Source organism: Erinaceus europaeus, chromosome 9, assembly GCF_950295315.1.
Source record: "Erinaceus europaeus chromosome 9, mEriEur2.1, whole genome shotgun sequence".
NCBI lineage: Eukaryota > Metazoa > Chordata > Mammalia > Eulipotyphla > Erinaceidae > Erinaceus > Erinaceus europaeus.
Genome location: NC_080170.1, coordinates 14880324 through 14904487, shown reverse-complemented (window position 1 = coordinate 14904487; position 24164 = coordinate 14880324). Strand labels below are relative to the sequence as shown.

Below are 24164 nucleotides of genomic sequence, written 5' to 3'. Positions count from 1 at the left end.
GTCAGTTTCCTGTTGATAACATATTGTAGCGTTGAGTTTTCTGATCCATCTTCTGTGCCTTTTAGTAGATGAATTCAGGCTATTGTCATTTATTGATATCATAGATTGAAGATATTTTGATGCCATTATTGTATTTAGGGTGTTAATGATATATGGCCTTTTATGGTAGTCTTACTGTTTATAAGAGACCTTTCAGAACTTCTTTCAGGGCAGGTTTGGTGATAATTGATTCTTTGAACTGTTGCTTGTCTGAGAAGGTCTTTATGCCTCCATCTAGTCTCAGTGACAGTCTATCAGGATACAGTAGTCTTGGTTGAAAGCCTTTCTCATTGAGCACTCAATAGTTATCTTGCTATTCTCTTCTGGCCTATAGTATTTGTGTGGAGAAATCTGCTGATAATCTTATGGATTTTCCTCTGTAGGTGACTCTTTGTTTTTCTCTTGCAGCCTTCATGATCCTTTCTTTATTCTTATTCCTTTTCATTCTAGATATGATGTGTCTTGGTGTCTTTTAGTCTGGGTTAATTCTGTTTGGGAGCCTCTCTGCTTCTTGAAACTTTATGCCTTTTATGTTGTTTAAACTAGAGAATTTCTCAGCTATTATGTCATGAAGAATGCTTTCTTCCTCTCCTTCTCTTTCTTCCTCTGGTAAGCCAGTAATGCGTATATTGGGAATTGGGCAGTAGCGCAGCAGGTTGAGTGCATGTGGCGCAAAGCACAAGGACCAGCATAAGGATCCTGGTTTGAGCCTCTGACTCCCCACCTGCAGGGAAGTCTCTTCACAAGTGGTGAAGCAGGTCTGCAGGTATCTATCTTTCTTTCTCCCTCTCTGTCTTCCCCTCCTCTCTCAATTTCTCTCTATCCTATCCAACAACAACAACATCAGTCATAACTACAATAATAAAATAATAAGGGCAACAAAAGGGAATAAATAATAAATAAATTAAAAGATACTATGGATATAATTAAAAAATAATGCATATATTATTTCTTTTGAAGCCATCCCATATGCCTCTGTTGTTGTTTTCTTTATCTCTTAATCTCTTTTCAGATCTCTTACTTCTTTTTTATTTGTCTCTAATTCTCCCTTGATTTGCTAATTCTGTCTTTGGCCTCACTGATTCTAGTCTCTCTCCCCTCTATTGTTTTCTTTAGCTCAGCTATTTTGTTACCTTGTTCTGATACCGTTTTAGCTTGTTCAGCTAGTTGTGTTCTTAACTCAGCTATTTCAGCTTTCAGCTCTCTAATAATCTTGAGATAATTAGTGTTTTCTTCCAGAGTCTCATTTGTTGTTTCTGCATTTCTGATGACAGTTCTTTCAAACTCCTTAATCACTCTGTGACTATTTCCTTAACTAGTGTTTGAATGTTGACCTCATTATTTTATGCTCTAACCTTTGGGGGTCTTTTAGCTGGACTTTTGTCCTAGTTCATTTCTCCAGTATTTCTTCTTGTTGGTTTTACCATTCTATATTGTATCTTATGAGATACGTCTCTCAGTATTTTTCAAATTACTGATCACTCTTGCCTGCATTGACTTGTGTCTAAGTAAGGTACTTAAAGAGTTCACAGCTGTGTAAATTAACAGTTGTTTCAATATTATTTCAATCTCTGAGTTAGAGCCCAGTGGCTGTTAAAGCCTCTTTTTTTCCCCTGTAGGCTATGGAAGCCTGAGGGCTTTTAAACTATAAGTAGGCTCTTTAGCTTACTCACTCACTCCTGACCAATAGATAAGTCAGTGTGGGGGAGAGATAATACAGTAGTTATGCAAAGAGACTCTCACACCCCAAGGATCCAAAATTACAGGCTCAATTCAGCTTCTCTGCCAAGCTGGGCAGCACTGCTGGGCCCTGTGAGTTTCTAAACAAGTCCTGTTTATAGTTTGTGGGTTCTGAGATAATTATTCACCATGTTCTCATCAGAAGAACAATGTGGAAACTCCCCACTATACAGTTCCACTGCTAAGCCACTGAGGTCTTGCTCTTCTCCTGAGTTTCCTGGTAAGTTTTCTGTTCCCAGATGTCAGCTCAAGGCCTCCCCTCTGCTGTTTCAACCTCTGAGTACAGTAGTAATGGAGATGCATAGTTGCATTTAGTGAGTCTTAGGGGAGTCCTCTCCTTCAGCAGTCTTTTTGTTTGTCAAACATACTGGAGGTGGTGCCTCAACTGGTAAACTACCAGACTGTTACCAGCCATTCAATCTCTCCTTAGGCTCTTCTCTGTCCATGAACCACATGTGTTTATACTCACTGTTGATTTGATGGGTTCCTAAAGTCTTTCTAGTCCTATCTTGTTGCGGTCACAGGTGATCTCCTTTGGTATTCCTAGTTGACCCCTGTTTGATGATTCTAATAAAGGTTGTATAAGGACAGTAATTTTCCTTTAGTTGGTATATATATTTTTGCTAGTATATATGTTGGCCAATGGTAGTCTTTATTTTAAAGATTATCAAGAAGTGACAGTGATGCTGATGTCGTCAGAAGAACTTAGAAGATATGTTACTTCCTTTTGTGTAGTCATTTGAGTAACACCCCTATTTCATGAATACAAAATATCTGAAACTATCAGCATTTTCATAGCATATTTCCTCAAATCCATATGTTGAGTAATCACCTAGATGGATGAAAGGTCATCACTAGTATTATGAAGAAAGAAAAATAAGAATGTTGACAATAAAACACTTCCATTCTAGCTGTAGTTATTTATGTTTGGTGGGCATCTCTATTTTGTGCAATTTTTCTCCAAGCTGTGGTGAGATGGTTATGAGTTGATAAGAAAGACTGAGAAACTCCAGGCTGAAGAGTTACTTGAACTAAAGGAAACAAGAGTAAGGATGAAGAGAATGATAACTCTAACTCTGAGGACTCTGAGCATGAGACTTTGAGGCAGAGTAAAGGGAATAGGGAGAACTGAAGACCAGAAGGCAGAGCCTGAAGCCAGTTGGCTATAATTGCCACACTGGGGCCCAGAGGTCTCCAAGGCCTTAATGGCAACACTTATCTCTCTATTGGTCTAAGGAGGCCTTTGTGATGCCTCTGGGGCAGAACTAGAGAGTTCAATCCTGGGTTCAGAAGAAGGTTTGATAATGCACCAGCACCCTGCTGGTCTGAGTGGGTCAGGTGAGTAATTGGAGGATGCTCCCCACTCCAGGGGAATGGAGTCTCCTCTTTCAAGGAGGGAATCCTTTGTGATCAGTTGTACAGAAAAGGAGCTCTGATCTGATCCCCATGCCACAGCTGAAATCAAGACCAAGTGTCTCCCTTAAATATCTGTAGATGCCAGCAGCCTCTACTAGGTCTCACATCCTTTTGAACTCCAAGAACTGAAGGAAGTAATGATGTGGTTGATGCTTTCTAGTGCTGGGTGAGTACTGCTGGATTTCCTGTTCAGATTCACAAAGCCCTAGAATTATGCCATTTGGAAATTAATACTAATGTCCATAATGTTCAGCCTGAGTTTGAGGACTAAGCAATGTTAAAGACATGGAAAAACATATGTATGACTGACAGAATCTTCTCTCTTTCTCTGTCACTTAACGATTGGATCACACATACATTATATCAAAAGCAGTTTTGTCTGTATGTCTATTCTCCAACTGTATTAACTCAGGAATACCACTAAGAAATTATAGGATATTCTATATAGGTGCTGTGAGAATTTGTTTAAAGATCAACACTCAGGTCCTCTGCTAACAGTAATAATATGCAAAGCATTATTTTGTAGAGTTGGGAGGCAGAAAGCAGAAGCATAGTAAGAGTTTTCAAAGATGCAACAAGGAAGATTTCTTAAAGAAATAGAACAATAGGAGGGAATGTGTCCTTTCTGCAGTCAATATTAAGTTAGAGTTTATGAGCAAATTTTTATTCAAATTTTTGGTGTTTATTATGCTCAATGGACTCAATTTAAGGTTTTAAGTCTTATGATAGAAACATCAATAGTTTAACATGGAATTTAATATCTTGAGGCTGACTCTAAAGTATCCAGGGATATGATGGTATATTGTGTGGAAAACAGTGGAGTCACAATGAGAGAATGATTAAGAGGCAGCTATGTGATGGAGAACAAAGAGATTGATACTTTCATGTCTCCTAAGGTTTACAAGTGAGTTCAATGAGTTTTATTAGTGAGCTAGATGCTAGACATGCAGACACAATAGGGTGGGGATTAGATTCAGTTTTTTTTTTTTTCCTCCAGGGCTATTTCTGGTGCTTGGTGCCTGCACTATGAATCCACTGCTCCTGGAGGCCATTTTTTTCCCATTTTGTTGCCCTTGTTGTTATTGTCGCCACTGATGTTGTTGGATAGGATAGAGAGAAATTGAGAGAGGAGGGGAGGCAGAGAGGAGGAGAGAAAGATAGACACTTGCAGACCTGCTTCACCACTTGTGAAGTAACCCCCCCGGCAGGTGGGGAGCCAGGGGCTCAAACCAGGATCCTTAGGCCAGTCCTTGTGCCATGTGTGCTTAACCATTATGCTACTTCCCGACCCCCTAGATTCAAATTTAAGAATGCATATTCTAATTTGAAAGCAATTAAGAAGGAGCTATGGAATATTTTTCATTGCTGAGTATCAAAAACTAAAATTTCTGGCTTCACTATGGTCAATCAATATTGCTAAATTCATGTGCAGGCAATGATTATTATGCATTACTACATGCTATGAAGAAAAAAAATTCAAACAATTTCTCTCTCTCTTTTTTTCCATTTTTTTATTTCTTCTTTTCTCTTCATCTTCTTCTTTTTAGATTTCCCAGAGTACTGCTCAGCTCTGATTTATGGTGGTGGTGGGGTTGAACCTGGAACCATGAAGCTTCAGGTACTAATGTCTTTTGCATAGTCATTATATTATTTCATTAACCCTGAATTTCTTTTCAAGTTGGTTCATATTTATAAGAATGTATATCATCACAGATGTACAATACAAAAATGAATTCAACAATAATTGGTGCAAAGGGTCACTTAGAAGTAACCTTATGGTTTCCTTCCAAGACAGAAAGATCAAGTTTTTGTGGTCATGTTTCTGTCATCCTGGCCCTTCATGTTCAACATTCATAAGCCAAGTGTGCCTTGTTGAATTGTGTTGAGTTTTAGGTCATCTGTGTCTCCTACTTTCTAAGTGAGTGACTTTCACATTTGCTCTCTTCCAACGGCTTCATTTGCTTAAATGAAGCTTAGAAGCTAAGCTTGATATTATCTTCCCACTTAGGGTTCTTTCTTTTATCATGCTAAGATTCTTTTGGATTGTGTCTGTGACTATGTTATGTAATTTATGTTTTGAGGTTCTGAATAATGGCAAAAGGCATATTTCTCTGTCATCTTAACAACCATTTACAAACTTCAGAGCAGGAGTTTCAAGTCCATTGCCATCAACTTGATGGTCACTTGAAAAACAACTTTGATGTGTTGATTAAGGTGTATGTGTGTATGTGTTTTAACACTTCCTTATTACCAATCCACATTCTTTTTGAATATTTTGCAAGAACGTCAAGGGTGGCATCCTAATACCATGCTGGAATCATGTTTAATTTATTGATGATGAACTTTCAGTTCAGGAAGACTAACAAAGTGCAAAGTGAGCTAATTTGGCAAAAAAAAAGTTCTTATGGGAATATGCCAGATTACTATTATCTCTTTTTATTGCCATTTGATGTACTCTCTTTAATTTTATTTATACTTTTTTATACCACAAATCCTATATCTACTGAAAACACATTAATTTTTTTATATTTATTTATTTATTTTCCCTTTTTGTTGCCCTAGTTTTTTTATTGTTGTTATTATTGATGTCATCATTGTTAGATTGGACAGAGAGAAATGGGAAGACAGAGGGGGAGAGAAAGATAGACACCTATAGACCTGCTTCACTACCTGTGAAGTGACTCCCCTGAAGGTAGGGAGCTGGGGACTCAAACAGGGATCCTTATATGGGTCCTTGCACTTTCTGCCATGTGCACTTATCCCACTGCGCTACCACCCAACTCCCTTGAAAACACATTTTTTTATACATAGTCAGCTTTCACAGATTGTTGAAGTTTAGTAATAATGTGCATACTTATGCATGCTTGAAATGAATTTTCATATAATTAAAGGAAAGTCAATTGTTATAAACAATAATCCTATTTAACTTCTGTCATGTGCTAAAAATGAAAGAAACATTCATTGATCACCTCATACTAACATAATGGAAGACACTAATATATATTTTTATATTTAGTATATATTCTACTATAGATATATATGAGAGAAAGACAGAGATAAAGTAAAAAGAATTTCAGTGAACATGACAAGTACTAGGGAGAAACTGTACCATAAACTAGGCTGGTAGGGATATAACAGTATAACAGCTGCTAGAGAATTGAGGGCACGATTTATATACAGAGAAGCAGTAGAAAGACATTAGACTTGTGAGAAGGAATATTCTGCTGATCTTTATTTTCTTCCCAAAGGGATAGCTTTTGTTCCTTGGTGTTGAATGAGCACTGGTCATGAGTGGGGCTTCCAGGACTATTGAGTTGATCACATTTGTGGCGCAGAAGCAAGAAGATAATCACCCAGACATCAGACTTTTGATTACAATCTCATTGTCCCTGGACCCTAAACTACTGAAACAGGCTACCCAACAGACCAGAAAAGAGAACAGTGAGAACATATAATGGGGACACTAAATAGCGAGTAGATGATGAAATATTTGCATGATTAGTGTTGAAAAGAATATATTGTGAAATAAAGTATTAATACTTGTTCTTCCACAAATAACAAAACTGTGTTCCTCATAGTATTTTGCTCTTTGTCAGGCAAAGACTATGGGAAGTTTCAATGACAGTTTTGGAGGCGGCTTCATTTTATTGGGGTTCTCAGATTGGCCTCAACTGGAGCCTGTCCTTTTTGTCTTTATTTCAGTTTTCTATTCCCTAACCCTCTTTGGCAACTCCACCATCATCACTCTCTCTGTCCTGGACCCTCAGCTGCACACGCCCATGTACTTCTTCCTGTGCCACCTCTCCTTCCTGGACCTCTGCTACACCACCAGCACTGTGCCCCAGCTTCTGATCAACCTCCATGGGCCAGACCACACCATCACCTATGGAGGCTGTGTGGCCCAGCTCTTCATCTCCCTGGCTTTGGGCTCCACTGAGAGTGTGCTCCTTTTAATGATGGCCTTTGACCGCTATGTTGCTGTCTGCCGTCCACTGCACTACACAACCACCATGCACCCCCAGCTCTGCCAAGTACTGGCCCTATTCTCCTGGCTGGGAGGCCTCCTGAATTCTTTGATTCAGGCTGGCATCGTGATGGCCATGCCTCTCTGTGGCCTCCGAGTACTAAACCACTTCTTCTGTGAGATGCCTGTACTCCTGAAACTGGCCTGTGTGGACACAAATGGGACAGAAGCCAAGATGTTTGTTGCCAGAGTGATAATTGTGGCTATTCCTGCAGCGCTGATTCTAGGCTCCTATGTCCACATTGCTCGGGCTGTGCTGAGAGTCAAGTCCATGAGTGGGAGAAGAAAGGCCTTTGGGACTTGTGGGTCCCACCTCTTGGTGGTGTCTCTTTTTTATGGCTCAGCCACCTACACATACCTCCAGCCCGGGAGCAGTTATTCTGAGAGTCGGGGCAAGTTTGCTGCCCTGTTTTACACTATAGTTTCCCCCATGCTCAATCCTCTGATCTACACCCTAAGGAACAAGGATGTGAAGGAGGCTCTGAGGAAGGTGCTGGGAATAGGCAGAGACTCGGGGTAGGAGAGGATCTGTCAGTGGCCCATTCTGCTTCCTGGGTCTGTTAAGTAGGAAGTAGCCCTTTTGTGGATCTCATGGTTTTAGTGCCATCCTTGCCTGGAGTTTCAAATGGAACTATCTCAATTTTCTTTGTCGTCAATGACATGACTCCTCTCCTGAAGTGGGTCTGTTAAATTAACTAGCACATGTGCTACCACTCATCATTCTCAACAGGAGATGGACTTCCTTTCTGAAGCGAAAAGACAGACACATTCTGTAATTTCTCGAGTCTGCCACTTCCCATTCTCCGGCACCAAACTTCCCATTCTCAGGCACCAAACAAAAATAAAGTGGCAACCACCCAAGGATGTGCTGAGAGAACTCAGGTCATTATTTTTGTTTGTTGGTTTGTTTGTTTTGAGACCAGATACCTGCTAAGCTATGGCTAATTGTGGAGGGGATTGAGTATAGGACCATGGAACATCAGGAATAAAAGGCTTTTGAAGAACCATTATGCTGTCTTCCCAGTCTGAGAACCCAGACCTTTTATATTTTTATAACAATAAATTATTTTATTATTTTATTTATTGAATAGAGACAGAGAGAGAGATATCCAGAGGGGAGAGGAGATAGAGGGGAAGAGAGAGACACCTGCAGCTCTGCTTCACCACTCATGAAGCTTTCCTCCTGCAGGTGGGGGTGGTGGGCTTGAACCAGATCCTTGCACATATGTACTCAGCCAGGTGCACCACCATCACCTGGCCCCGGAACCCAGACCTTTTATTGCTGAACAGACACCATCACTCACTGCCGCCCCCCCCCCCCATATCCACTCATAAACGTCCAAGATACTTCTTTTAGATAGAGAAGCAGAGAGGGAGAAAGTGAGTGAGAGAGAGAGATACCATAGCACTAATATTTCCTTCAATCTAGTGGGTTCCGAGATTGAACATAGGTTGAGTAAAAGCTAAAGCTGCATACTATCCACGTGAGCTATTTCTCCAGTCTAGTCTAAGGTATCTTTATCTTAAGACCAAGTTTCCTTTATTCTCTGGCCCTCTTTTTTTAAAAAAGTAAAAACTTGTTGCCTCTATTGTCTCCTGTGTATTCATTTTCGCAGAAAGCGTGGACCTTTCATTTAGTGTCTGTGATAAAGTAGAGTAGAAATAGATTTTCTCTTTTGTCACAACTTCCCAAATTAATGAGTTTGGGGGAAATGGGTGTATTTGAGCTCTTGTAGAGAGGAAGCTGGATTCTAGAGAAAGCCAAAGACTTGGTTGCTTGACAACTTTTCCAAAGTCAATTATTCTCAACTAAATGTTGATCTGATCTGGGGTCCACAATCAGCTTAGAAGCCTATGTGACCTCTGAATCCCTTTAGATCTGAGCTCACATTCTGTATTCATGAGTAGGAACATTCTATGCTGCCCCAATATTGACCCATCTTCCTCAGGTGTAGCGTAGAGTATGCTGTCCATCCTCCCTTTGGAGGATGGAATATTCTCTACCATTATTGATCCAAGTTGAGGGCAAGGTCCTATGAGGGCCCACAAAGGGGTCTATTGTGTTGTTCCTGATAGAGATGACCGGTAACAATGGAGAGAGGGATATATTCGAGGTCTAGGCCCATCAAGCCTGTTTGGGAATCTCAGGACTCCCCGATTAGGGCCCCAGCTATTGGAATGGCTTGATAGGAAGCACCAAATTTTAATATCTAAGTGAATTTTGGGGAAAGAGACATCATCAAGGTCTTCCTCGAGAATAACAACAATGATGTTCAATCTTTTACACAACCAAATTGAAAAGTCTACCAGAAAAAAAAAAGTCCAGACAGAAAGGAGGAAAAAAGGTAACAAAAGTTACATTCTAGGGGTTCAGTGCATTTAGCAGCCTTTGCTGTGCAGTCTAATCATTCTTTAGCTGAATTTCAAATAATTAACACCCTAGGTCATGAAAATATACATTTTCCATTTGTTTTGTTTTTAAATTAAAATAATAAATAAAGAGTTGAAGGAATTCACAATTACCTGACTTGTTTTGTTGTCATGTACAGCATGTGAAGCTCAGGAAGACTATCTGTAGCACATGTGGTTAGAGATTGATCTTCAAGGCTTGGCTTTCTTCCACACAGTGTAAAATACCCACAGTTCCAAATATGAAGGGACACAGACAATTCCCTTTGAGAATTCCACAGTACAATCCAGGAGCCTGAGTAGTTCTTCATAGAGTGACAGGGTTTCAGTCAAATTGACACAGTTCCCCCAGGTGAAGTACTTCCCACCCTGCTTCAACACATTCTTGGAGAGGTCTGGTTGGAGCCAGCTGACCAGGAACAGATCCTGGAGAGGGCATGAGGATTGAGAAAAGAAAGAAGACAGAGAAATGGGATAGGAAGGGCTCCAGCTCAATGACTGGCAGCCCAGATTTATTTTTCTCATAGTCTTTTATACTTACAGCATGCATCTTGTAACTTTGTAAATTTCTCAAGACATAAACAAGGTACAGTGAAAGTAAATGTAGTCATGGGCATGAAAGCACATGCAGATAACTATTTTTACCCAGGGAGTTTGTCTGCAAAGTCATTATCATTTTCCCAAGGAGTCCATAAAGTCTTTATCATTTTCTCAGCTTTCTCTAATCATCTTATGAGAAAGGTCAGGGGCTTACTGAAGGCCTATTTTGCCAGCCTTTTGCTCACAGGTCCAGGGGCCTTGCCTTTCAAGGACCTTCTGCCCTTGACAGAGAAGTCAATAATCAGTCTGAGAAACTCCAATGTGGAATCTTCCTCGGGAGATGTGGAGATTAGAACAAACTGTTAGGTCATTAATCACATAATCAAACTCCCTCCCTTCTTTGGTATATCTCTTCAGTACTGGGATGCAGTCTTCTATAAAAACCTCATAGCAGTCTCCTTTAAGATTGTCTAAGACATCACTACATGTTTTTCTCATGAACTTCTTAAATCCATCAATTACCATTTGGTCAGTCTCTACCATAGTGACCAACTTTGTTTTCACTTTGACTATTTCACATAAAATGCCGCTGTCTCCTGCACCCAGGATCAGCACATCCTTGCCAGTGTAGTCTTCTTTGCCATTTCCCATGATGGCCTGGGTATATGCCAGATCACTCTCAGGCAGATTAATGTCCCCACTAAGGATAAAGTTATTTCCAAACCTCTTTGAGGGTAGAATTTTAATGTTCTGGTAAGGTGAATCTTCATCATACACCACCTTATCTATGTCATACTCAATCAGGCAGCCATCAGCATTGGGCCAGTATCAGTCTATGGCCCCTCCTTGAAAGATGGGTGGTAACTATTTCACCCACCCAGTACTGTCCTGACTCAACTCTTTCATTCACTTTTCTATCTTGTTCAAAAGACTGTCAATTTCTTCTTTGCATTGGATATCACCTTTATAGCCCTGAAGATCCAGCAACACCAATCCATGTGGATAAATCCTCAAATTGGACAAACAGACATGATGTGCCTAGACCTCGAATAAATCCCTCTCTCCACTGTTACTGGTCATCTATATCAGGAAGAACAAAATAGACCCCTTTGTGGACCCTCATAGGACCTTGCCCTCAACATGGATCAACAATGGTTAGAGAATGTTCCATCCTGCGAAAGGAGGTTGGACAACATACTCTATGCTCCACCTGAGGAAAATGGGTCCTGATATTGGGGCAGCTTGGAATGTTTCTACTGATGACCACAGAATGTGAGGTTGGATCTACAAGAATGCAGACGTCACATAGGCTTCTAATCTGATTATGGGCCCCAGATCAGATCAAATCGATGGGGTTTACAGTCAACAGTATTTATACACCTTTCCCATATTTGGGAGGTACTCTCTTCCCTGATCCAGCTTTCTGGTCCTTTTTCCAACCATGACACCATCTCCCCAGACAGTAACTTGGATCCACCTGCATATCAGATTTCAGGCTCAGGGGAAAAGAAAAAAAACAACTAGTATAGTCACAAGCCCTTTGGAATATAACTAAAATATGCCTACTAGCTATCTACAGAACAGAGACCCACCTGCAACTCTTCATCTTCACTACTCCAGCCTTTAGGTTCATGATTAGTCAACAACTTGTTTGGCTTTATATGTTAACTATCTTTTCAGCCATCAGGTTCCAGATGCTAGCATGATGCCAAACAGAATTCCCTGGACAGATGACCCCATCAATGTGTCCTGGTATTCCAATTCCCCAGAACCCTGTCCCACTAGGGAAAGAGAGAGGCAGCCTGGGAGTATGGATCGACCTATCAATGCCCATGTTCATCGGGGAAGCAACTACAGAAGCCAGATCTTCCACTTTCTGCATCCCACAGTAACCTTGGGTCCATATTCCCAGAGGGTTAAAGATTAGGAAAGCTATCAAGGGAGGGGATAAGGAGGTCTGGTGGTGGGAATTGTTTGGAGTTGTACCCCTCTTATCCTATGGTTTTGTCAGTGTTTCCTTTTTATAAATAAATAAATAAATAAATAAATAAATCCTCAAATTGGCAAAGCTGCCATTCTTGTTGCTGTAGGTCGCTAGATAGCTAAGGTCCTGCCAGGAGTGCACCTACTCCATCATGTTCTGCTCCTGGAAAATGGACTAGAGGCCTTTGAGGATGGTATCACCAGTGGTTCTGTGTTCTTTGGTGCAGCAGCTCAGCAGAATATCTGTGAGTCCTAATCGAGACTCTTTATTTGTTGTTGGTGATAGGTTCTAGAAAAGGATCTGATTGGAGGGTAGATAGCATAATGGTTATGCAACCAGACTCTTATGCCTGAGGCTCCAAAGTCCCAGGTTCAATACCACACCACCATAAGCCAGAGATGAACAGTGCTCTGGTAAAAAAAGAAAAAAGGAAAGGATCTGATTTTTCTGAACCTCAGTTTCTTCATCTGTGAAGGAGGTGTGATCACAACAACTCTGGCACAACTGTTCTGAGGATTAAAAATAAAATGCTAGCAATAACAGCATCAGAACAATGCCATTGAAGGATTGGTTATAATTATTAGTGATCCAAGGTTCAAGGTTCAATCCCTAGCACCACCATAAGTCAGAGCTGAGCAGTACCCTGGTATTTCTCTCTCTCTGTATCTCTCCCTCTCTTTAAAATAAAACATAAAAAAGAGTAAAAATAAAAAAAACACAGTTCCCTAGACTCCAAAATCTCAATAGAAAATAACATCAAAAGTCAGGGAAGTTAGAGATTTTTGTTTCTTGTTTTTTCCCTGCTACCCTGGCTATAGATGAGGCTCAGAGCTGGCACTATGAATCCACCACTCCCAGTGGCCATTTTTCTTTTTCCCATTTTTTTACCTTTCTATTTTATTGGATAGGATAGACAGAAATTGAGAGGGCAGGGAAGGTAGAGAAAGACAGAAAGATAGATAACTTCAGACCCACTTTACCACTCAAGAAGCATCTCCTCTACAGATGGGGAGCAGAGGCTTGAACCTGGGTCCTTGTGCATGGTAGTGTGTAGACTTAACAAGGTACTCCATTTACTGACACCCCCACCTGTGTTTTCTAGTTAACTGTGATCCTTGGAAGGCTCCTTCTCATCTCTTGGCCTTTCATTAGGTTTATTGTAATGCCTACCCTTTCAAGGTTCTTGGTGGAAATAAAAAGATAATGGACAGAGGTATTTCTCTTTTTAAAAAATATATTTTAGTGATTTAATAATGATTAACAAGGTGGCAAGATAACAGGGATACAATTCCACACAGTTCCCACCACCAGAGTTCCATGGCTCATCCTCTCCATGGGAAGCTTACCTACTTTTTATCCCTCTCTGAGAGTATGGGCCAAAATTCTTTATGGTGTGCACAAGGTGGAAGGTCTGGCTTCTGTAATAGCTTCTTGACTGGACATGGGCATTGGCAGGTCAATCCATACCCGCAGCCTTTTTCTATCTTTGCCTAGTGGGATAGGGCTCCAGAGAGGTGAGGGTGCAGGATTCATTGCTGAGGTTCATGGAAAGAGGTTTTTCATAGAGCAGGCATGGGTGTCATTACATACTTGGAGGAAACCAGCAAAATCACTAGGGCAGCACTGAGTAAAGCAGCGACATTGTTGTCTCATCAGCCATACCCCTAGGTTGTGCTGATAGAAGCCCTGTGGACAAGACATTTTCCCCTGGGATAGAAGAACAGGGAATGATGGGTATAAAAATGAAGCATCCCAAGAAAGTGACACAAAAGGAAGAACCTAAAGGGATAACCACAATAAGAAAAAGCTTGCTGCAGTTCAGGAAGCTCTAGGCTGAAGCACAAAGACAGTGGACACTTGAAATTCCAACCCCATCCTTGAGGTATACTCAGATCTGTTTTCATACCAAAGTATAGATATCTTTACTAGTAACCTAGTCTGGGTTCATTGATTTTCATGCAGTTAATCACCTGTTACTACAGTTAGAGCAAGAGTGATTTGATTGATGCTTCAGTTTTTTTTTTAATGCATGCTCATTAATTCTTTGACAGCATTGTGATGGTTTTTATGTGTGTCCTGTATTTTTTTATTTATGAAATTGAGACTCCCTGGATTTAAGTAATTTACAGGTTACATAGGAATTGTGCAGTGAGGCTGTGATGCAAGCTGCTGTCACACAAATTCAACCCTTACCACCACACCCTGTCAGTTCTCTGTTTTGACTTATTATTATTATTATACCAGTGCTCTCCTTAACTCTCTACATTACTTTAGGTAATTGTACACATTAACACAGTTACTTCTTTCAATTTAGGAACTTGAGATAACTTTTTAAATATTCATTTTCATTTTTATTAGGGGCTCTCAGTGTTACAGTTTCCAATGTTACAAATTATTTCACCTTTGGCTAATTTTATAAACATTCTTTTTGGTACAACAGTGAGGGCTATTATTTTAGTAATTTCTTTTCTTGTGGTTCATTGTATATGATCATGCAATCAGTATAATGGTTTTGAAGACAGCACTTTTGCTGTGTTCATTTATGACTACAAACAAATTTTAATACAAATTTTAATGCCTTCAGGGGCCAGGTGGTATCACACCTGGTGAAGTGCACATATTACCAAGTGCAAGGACCCAAGTTCAAACCATTGCTCCCCACCTGTAGGAGGTTCACTTCACAAGCAGTGAAGGTCTGCAAATATACTATCCTTATCTCTCCCTCTCCATCTGTTCCATCCCTCTCAATTTCTCACTGTCCTAACAACAACGAAAATTAGAAAGGTTAAAAGAAAAAGGGGGGATGGTTGCCAGGAATAGTGGATTTGTAGTGCTGGTACCAAACCCCAGATATTACCCTGGTGGCAAGAAAAAGAAAAAGGAAAGGAAAAAAATTCCAGTGCTTCTATGTATAAAAACATGCCATTTGCAAATAAGACATTTGTATTTCTTACTTCTCTGTGTGTCTTTTATTATTCTTTTCTTTTCTGATTTCTCTATGTAGTATTTCTGGTAGTTTGCTGAACAGTGGAGGTAATGGTGAACATGTTTGTCTATTTTTGATCACCTTGGAGAAGCTTTACTTTTTCATTTCTGAATATGATGATATCAGCTGGTTGACCTTACATGGATATGGAATCTCTTTATGCTACCATGATGCTGATGTCTCCCTAATGACCTTTTTGTTTAGAGAGTAAACTGTTCCAATAACAAAGATGATGCTTTTATTTAGGCAAAGTCAAAACATCATCTCTATTGAAATTTCAACCATTTTCCTCATACTAACAGAAAACCCTGTATATATTAATATGTGACTACCAAGTCAACCTTTCAAACTGACAAGCCATTAAAGCCTGTTTTCAGTCTATAATGATCTACCTTTCCTGGATATTTCATAGAGTTAAACTTACAGTGTGTGATAGTTTGTTTTTGACATCCTTAACTGGCATCATAGCTTCCAAAGTTGCATATGTTTTAGCTTCATTCTTTGTGAGAAATATTTCATTGTGTCACGATATCCTACTTTCTGCATTTCATCAGTTGATGGACTCTAAGCTTTCTTCCATTATTTGGCTACTGGGATAGTGCTACCATGTACAGTTGTGGACTAATAATGTAAATTTGTGAATATTTGTGGAGTTTTCCAAGATGCATCATGGAGGATTTCTTAGAGATGTAGACAACTGGAAAGAGTGTGCTTTTTCTGCAGTCAATGTTAGGCAGTCAGAATAGAAATGCCCAAAATTTAAGTCAAGATTTAGATGTCAATTATACACACTGGACTCAATTTAAGGTTTTAGGTCTTATGATAAACTTTGGTAGTTATCATAGCATATTTAATATCTTGAGGGTCACCTAAGGCCTCATGGGATATGATGGTAAATTGTGAGAAAAGTAGTGGAGTCAAAATTAAAGAATGATTAAGTCTGTGGAAGAGGCATTATACCACTAGAAAATTAATACTAATGTCCATGATGTTCATCCAAGTTTGAGGATTATTGATGTTAAAGACATATAAGAATGTGTGTGTGTGTGTGATTTTTTAATATATAGTCTTCTCTCTGTATTGCACACCTACTGGATGATATACACACAACTGTACACACACATATGTGCACAATGAAAATGTAAAATGTGCACTAGGAGAAGCTAGAGAAAGACTTGATCAAAAGGGCAATCATGAAGTGAACCAGTCTTTTGCCCTTACCCAGCTTTTGTAGTTTTTTATTTATTTTACAAGTTTACACTTTCTCCCAATCGATAAAATGTTAATTGCCATATGTTGTATCCAGACTATTATTAGGTTTATGAGGCCTAGCCTCAAGTTAGGGAGGAAATACAGCTACAATTTTAGTTGGGTCTAACTTAAGCTTTACTGCACTTACTTGTTTGGTGACTCTAATAAAGGTTGTCATAAGGTCAATAACTGTTCTTTATTTGATAAATATTTTTTGCTATCATATCTCTTGGCCAATAGTATATAGTGTTTCTTCTAAAGATTATAAGGGGTGATAATAATGCTGATGTTGACAGAAGAGATTAGGACAGAGGGCTGGGGAGACAGCATAATGGTTCCACAAAAGACTCTTACACCTAAGGCTCTGAAGTCCCAGGTTCAATCTTCAGCACCACTATAAGCCAGTACTAAGCACTGCTCTGGTCTTTCTCTCTGTATCTCTCTCTCTCTCTCTCTCTCTGTGTCATTAAAATAAAAATTATTTAAAAATATTTTTCCCGCTCCCCACCTGCAGGGGAGTCGCTTCACAGGCGGTGAAGCAGGTCTGCAGGTGTCTATCTTTCTCTCCTCCTCTCTATCTTCCCCTCCTCTCTCCATTTCTCTCTGTCCTATCCAACAACGACAACAACAATAATAACTACAACAATAAAACAACAAGGGCAACAAAAGGGAATAAATAAATAAAATAAAAAATATATTAAAAATATCTTTAAAAGTCTTTGATATTAAGTAAACAATATTGTTTAACAAAAGAGATTAAGAGATACATGTTTCTTTTGTGTAATTAGTTAAGTAACTCCTCTATTTCATGAGTACAAAACATCTGAAACTACTGGCATTTTCATAGCATATTTCCTCAAATCCACATGTTGAGTAATCACCTAGATGGATGAAAGGTCATCACTAGTATTATGAAGAAAGAGAAATAAGAGTGTTGACAATAAAACACTTCCATTCTAGCTGTAGTTATTTATGTTTGGTGGGCATCTCTATTTTGTGCAATTTTTCTCCAAGCTGTGGTGAGATGGTTATGAGTTGATAAGAAAGACTGAGAAACTCCAGTCTGAAGAGTTACTTGAACTAAAGGAAACAAGAGTAAGGATAAAGAGAATGATAACTCTAACTCTGAGGACTCTGAGCATGAGACTTTGAGGCAGAGTAAAGGGAATAGGGAGAACTGAAGACCAGAAGGCAGAGCCTGAAGCCAGTTGGCTATAATTGCCACACTGGGGCCCAGAGGTCTCCAAGGCCTTAATGGCAACACTTATCTCTCTATTGGTCTAAGGAGGCCTTTGTGATGCCTCTGGAGCAGAACTGGAGATTTCAATCCTGGGTTCAGAAGAAGGTTTGATAATGCACCAGCACCCTGCTGGTCTGAGTGGGTCAGGTGAGTAATTGGAGGATGCTCCCCACTCCAGGGGAATGGAGTCTCCTCTTTCAAGGAGGGAATCCTTTGTGATCAGTTGTACAGAAAAGGAGCTCTGATCTGATCCCCATGCCACAGCTGAAGTCAAGACCAAGTGTCTCCCTTAAACATCTGTAGATGCCAGCAGCCTCTACTAGGTCTCATCCTTTTGAACTCCAAGAACTGAAGGAAGTAATGATGTGGTTGATGCTTTCTAGTGCTGGGTGAGTACTGCTGGATTTCCTGTTCAGATTTAGAAAGCCCTAGAATTACCATACTGTGATTAATACTAAGGTCCATGATGTTCATGTTCATCCCAGGTTTGAGGACTATTCATGTTAAAGACGTGCAAGAGTATGTGTGTGTGTGTGATTTTTTTGTTTTTTTTTATTTATAAAATGGAAACACTGACAAGAACATAGGATAAGAGGGGTACAATTCCACACAATTCCCATGACTGGATCTCCATGTTCCATTCCCTCCCCTGATAACTTTCCTATTCTTTATCCCTCTGGGAGCATGGACCGAGGGTCATTATGGGGTGCAGAAGATGGACGGTCTGGCTTCTGTAATTACTTCCCCCTTGAATATGGGCATTGACAGGTCAATCCATACCCCAAGCCTGTCTTTCTTTCCCTAGTGGGGTAGGGATATGGGGAGTGGGGCTCCAGGACACATTGGTTGGGTCGTCTGCCCAGGGAAGTCTGGTTGGCATTATGGTAGCATTTGGAATCTGGTGGCTGAAAAAGAGTTAAGATAGAAAACAGAGCAAATTGTGGACTAATTATGAACCTAAAGGCAAGAATATTTCAGATGGAAATTGGGGTCTCCGTTATGGAAAATCTAGCAGGTCTATTTAAGGTATATTGCAGGGGGCCCATGATCCAACTAGTTTTTGCCTGCGCCTGATATCTAATTAATATACAGGTGACCTAAGCTATTGTCTGGTGGGATGGTGTCATAGTTGGAAAAAGGACCAGAAAGCTGGATCAGGGAAGAGAGTAGTTTCCAAATATGGGAAAAGTATATATGTATTGTTAACTGTAACCCCCATCGATCTGATCTGGGGCCCATGTTCAGTACAGGAGCCTATGTGACCTCTGCATCCCCATAGGTCTGAGCTCACATTCTGTGGTCACGGCTAGGAACATTCCAGGCTGTGCCAGTTTCAAGGTCCATCTTCCTCAGGTGATAGGCAGAGTATGCTGTCCAATCTGTCTTCGGAGAATGGGGTAGTCCCTACCATTGTTGATTCACATCGAGAGCCAGTTCTGATAGGGGCCCACAAAGGGGTCCATTATGTTGTTCCTCATGGAGATGACCAGTTAAAGTGGTTAGAGTGATCTGTTAGAGACCTAGGCCCATCATGTCTGTGTGGGAATCCCAGGACTCCCTGACTAGGGCCCCAGGTGATGGGGTGGCCTGGTAGTTACTAAAGAGTCATCATTAGAGTATGCCAGTCTCTTGATCTTATTCAGCTTTGGTAGTCCTTACTTTGTCTGACAAGGTTAGCTTTGGAGTGATTGAGGGACATGTAATAGAAGGTAGTTGAGGAGGGTATCTAGGTCTAAGTAGAAACTATTTGATTAGGTGCTTTATGGTGTCTTTTTAGGTCTTTCTGCTTGCTTGCTACATTCATTGACTCACTGCAAACTACTGTGTACTTTTGCTTTAAGGTATGTTTTCCCTCAACTTCTGGATATATGTACTCATGCCCCATCTCATGGATCCTGGTGTACATCTAGGTTTTGAGGTTTGTTAAGTAGTGTACTACCTGAAATGAATTTAAAGAGTCCTATGTCCTAGGAAAGGTCTCACCAGAGTAATGAAGCTGGTGGGCTCACATTCCATGCCTGACATCTCTAGATGCAATTTGAATTGAAACATGCCAAGGTGGTACTGGTTGCATCGATTGGGTTGAAATCAGCAGGTGCAGTATCAGTTGGTATGAATTTGGAGAAGCATGCAGGAAAGTGAGCCCCACCCTAGAGGTTCCAGGACTGGGAGATGTATGGGCTTTATAGAGAAAGGGGAGGGTTCCTGCTATTTTAGGATTTAAGAAAGCAATAGATAGTTATAGCTATAACCAATTTTTTTGGCAATTGGGTTAACTTTGAAAATCCCATTGTTAGGATTTACTAACCCTAACCCCACAATTTATGTCCTTTTATGCTATTTACTTACAGCTGTATTTTATTAAGGAACACCACTAGTTGCTTTTGTTCTACCTGATGTGTGTGTGTGAACTACAAAGTCTTCTCTCTTTCTCAACCACACACCTACTTGATGACACTCACACATCATGAGTGTATCTGCATGTCTGTTTTCCAGCTGTATTAACTCAGGGAAATCACTAAGCCATTATAGGATACTCAGTTTATGTGCTATGTGAGAATTTGCTTAAACATCCTTTTGAAGACCCTCTGATCACTCAGGTCCTATGATACCAATGACTAATATGCAAAATATTATTTAGTAGAGTTGGAAGGCAAAGAGCATAGCACAATAACAGTTTTCAAAGATGCATCATGGAAGATATCTTAGAGAAATAGACAACAGGAAGGAGTGTGCTTTTTTTTTGTTTTTGATATACTCTTTGTAATTCTATTTATATTTTTTCACCGCAAAATTCTGGATTTAATGAGAACATATTTTTATAACATAGTCAGCTTTCACAGATTGTTGAAGTTAAGTAATAATGTGTATACTTCTTGTTAGAAATGAATTTTCATGTGATTAAAGGAGAGTCAATTGTTTCAATCAACAAATGTATTTAACACCTGTCACATGCCAACAATAAAAGAAACACTCATTGATCACCTCATGTAAACATAATGGAAAACACTAATATATATGTTTATATTTAGTATATATTCATATATATATATATATATATATATATATATATATATATATATATGGAGAGAGAGAGAGAGAGAGAAAGTAAAAAGAATTTCAATGAAAGGGAGTCGGGCTGTAGTGCAGCGGGTTAAGCGCAGGTGGCGCAAAGCACAAGGACCGGCATAAGGATCCCGGTTCGAGCCCCGGCTCCCCACCTGCAGGGGAGTCACTTCACAGGCGGTGAAGCAAGTCTGCAGGTGTCTATCTTTCTCTCCTCCTCTCTGTCTTCCCCTCCTCTCTCCATTTCATTCTGTCCTATCTAACAACGACAACAACAATAATAACTACAACAATAAAACAAGGGCAACAAAAGGGAATAAATAAAAATAAAATAAAAAAAAAGAATTTCAGTGAATATGACAAGTTCTAGAGAGGAACTGTACCATAAACTAGGCTGGTGGGGATATAATTGTAGAACAGTTGTTGGGGGTTGAGGGAGGATTAGATTTACAATAAGTAGCATTCTGCTAATCTTTATTTTCTTCCCAAAGGGATGGATTTTTTTCCTTTGTGATAGGACTGCTTGTTATGAGTGGGGTTTCCAGGACTATAAAGTTGATCACATTTGTGGAGCAGAAATGAGAAGATCATCACCCAGACATCAGACTTGTGATTTCAATTTAGTTATCCCTGGACTGTAAGCTATTGAAACAGGCTACACAGTAGACCAGCAAAGAGAAAAGTGAAAACATAGAACAGTGATGCTAATATTTTGTGTTAGGTTCTTAAAAGCACTTTCTACATCATATTTCCTCCAGATCTCAGATTTGTGAGGGAGATGATAACTTGGTTCTTCATTCAGACATGGAAACATCGTCTCTAAAGACAGAAGAAGAGAAGATTAGAAGGAATGGAGATAAATAGGAAGTAGATGATGGAAATGAACGATTAGTGTTGAAAAGAAAATTGTGAAACAATATATTAATCCTTGTTCTTCCTCAAAAAACAAAACTACATTCCTCATAAACTCTTCTTCAACATAGTATTTTGCTCTTTGTCAGGCAAAGACAATGGGAAGTTTCAATGACAGTTTTGGAGGCGGCTTCATTTTATTGGGGTTCTCAGATTGGCCTCAACTGGAGCCTGTCCTTTTGGTCTTTATTTCAGTTTTCTACTCCCTAACCCTCTTTGGCAACTCCACCATCATCGCTCTCTCTGTCCTGGACCCTCAGCTGCACACACCCATGTACTTCTTCCTGTGCCACCTCTCCTTCCTGGACCTCTGCTACACCACCAGCACTGTGCCCCAGCTTCTGATCAACCTCCATGGGCCAGACCACACCATCACCTATGGAGGCTGTGTGGCCCAGCTCTTCATCTCACTGGCTTTGGGAGGGATTGAGTGTGTGCTCCTAGTGGTGATGGCTTTTGACCGCTATGTTGCTGTGTGCCGTCCACTGCATTACACAACCATCATGCACCCCCAGCTCTGCAAAATACTTTCTCTAATCTCCTGGCTGGGAGGCCTCCTGAATTCTTTGATTCAGGCTGGCCTCATGATGGCCCTGCCACTCTGTGGCCTCCGTGTACTAAACCACTTCTTCTGTGAGATGCCTATATTCCTTAAGATGGCCTGTTCAGACACAAATGGGACAGAGGCCAAGATGTTTGTGGCCAGGGTGATTATCTTGGTTGCTCCTGCAGCACTGATTCTAGGCTCCTATGTCCACATTGCTCGGGCTGTGCTGAGAGTCAAGTCCATGAGTGGGAGAAGAAAGGCCTTTGGGACTTGTGGGTCCCACCTCTTGGTGGTGTCTCTTTTTTATGGCTCAGCCACCTACACATACCTCCAGCCCAGGAGCAGTTATTCTGAGAGTCGGGGCAAGTTTGCTGCCCTGTTTTACACTATAGTTTCCCCCATGCTCAATCCTCTGATCTATACCCTAAGGAACAAGGATGTGAAGGAGGCTCTGAGGAAGGTGCTGGGAATAGGTAGAGACTCGGGGTAGGAGAGGATCTGTCACTGGCCCATTTCTGCTTCCTGGGTCTGTTAAGTAGGAAGTAGCCCTTTTGTGGATCTCATGGTTTTAGTGCCATCCTTGCCTTGATTTTCAAATGGAACTATCTCAATTTCCTTTCTCATCAATGACAAAGTTAATTTAACAGGCCCTGAAGTAGGTCTGTTAAATTAACCAGTGAATGTGCTACCATTCATAGTTCTCAATGGGAGCTGGACTTGTCAAGAGACTTGACAGACAATAGATGATGACATCCTATATTTCGAGGCTGCCACCATGAGCTCCCCCCTTCCTATCTTCAGGCATCAGACCTGAACATGTGGCAACCACCCAAGGATGTTTTGAGAGAATCCAGGTCATTTTTTCCCATCATTCTTTGTTTGTTTTGAGATCATAGTTGCTGGCTTGTGTCACAACTTCTGAAATGAGTGAGGCTGGAAAATGTGTGTTGTGTTGGTTCTTGTAGAGAGAAAGTTGAATTCTAGAGAAGGCCAAAGACTTGGTTACATGACAACTTTTCCGAAGTCAATTATTCTCAACAAAGTGTCAGGAATGCACATGGCACTACGTTCAATAGCAGAAGGTGTAAGTTCATCGCTGTTTTCTCTTTTTCCTGCCACCATTGTTATCTATGGGAGTCTGTGCTGTGAACCCACCACTACTGGTAGCTGTTTTTCTTTTTTCCATTTCCTCCCTTTCTATTTTATTGGATAGGACAGATAGAAATTGAGAAGGGACAGGAGATAGAGAGGATGAGAGAAAGTTAGACACCTACAGAACTGCTTTACCATTCATGAGCATCTCTCCTGCAGGTGAGGAGTGCATGATAATGTGCGTGCGTAAGCAGGTATACAACTGCCCACCCATGTCCATCTCTGTTTTCTAATTAACTGTGATCCTGTAAGGCTTCTTCTCATCCCATGGCCATTTCTTAAGTTTATTATGAACCCTTTAAAGGTTCTTGGTGGAAATAAAAAGATATTATTTCCTTTTTTAAAATATATTTTAGTGATTTAATAATGATTAACAAGGTGGCAAGATAACAGGGATACAATTCCACACAGTTCCCACCACCAGAGTTCCATGGCTCATCCCCTGCATTGGAAGCTTACCTATTCTTTGTCCCTCTCTGAGAGTATGGGCCAAAATTCTTTATGGCGTGCACAAGGTGGAAGGTCTGGCTTCTGTAATAGCTTCTTGACTGGACATGGGCATTGGCAGGTCAATCCATACCCGCAGCCTTTTTCTATCTTTGCCTAGTGGGATAGGGCTCCAGAGAGGTGAGGGTGCAGGATTCATTGCTGAGGTTCATGGAAAGAGGTTTTTCATGGAGCAGGCATGGGTGTCATTACATACTTGGAGGAAACCAGCAAAATCACTAGGGCAGCACTGAGTAAAGCAGCGACATTGTTGTCTCATCAGCCATACCCCTAGGTTGTGCTGATAGAAGCCCTGTGGACAAGACATTTTCCCCTGGGATAGAAGAACAGGGAATGATGGGTATAAAAATG

At 40.4% G+C, this 24164-nt stretch overlaps 2 protein-coding genes and 1 pseudogene across 2 annotated transcripts; 2 read left to right on the top strand and 1 right to left on the bottom strand.

Annotated features, from left to right (window-relative positions):
• Positions 1–6800: 6800 nt before the first annotated feature.
• On the top strand, positions 6801–7739 carry LOC103117127 (olfactory receptor 2Y1-like). The gene has a single exon (XM_007527142.2). The coding sequence runs from the start codon at positions 6801–6803 to the stop codon at positions 7737–7739; it is 939 nt and encodes a 312-aa protein (XP_007527204.1).
• Positions 7740–10389: 2650 nt separating this feature from the next.
• Positions 10390–11182, bottom strand: LOC103117173 (spermine synthase-like; annotated as a pseudogene).
• A 10523-nt stretch (positions 11183–21705) lies between these two features.
• On the top strand, positions 21706–22644 carry LOC103117126 (olfactory receptor 2Y1-like). Its single transcript, XM_007527141.2, has one exon. The coding sequence runs from the start codon at positions 21706–21708 to the stop codon at positions 22642–22644; it is 939 nt and encodes a 312-aa protein (XP_007527203.1).
• Positions 22645–24164: the final 1520 nt, after the last annotated feature.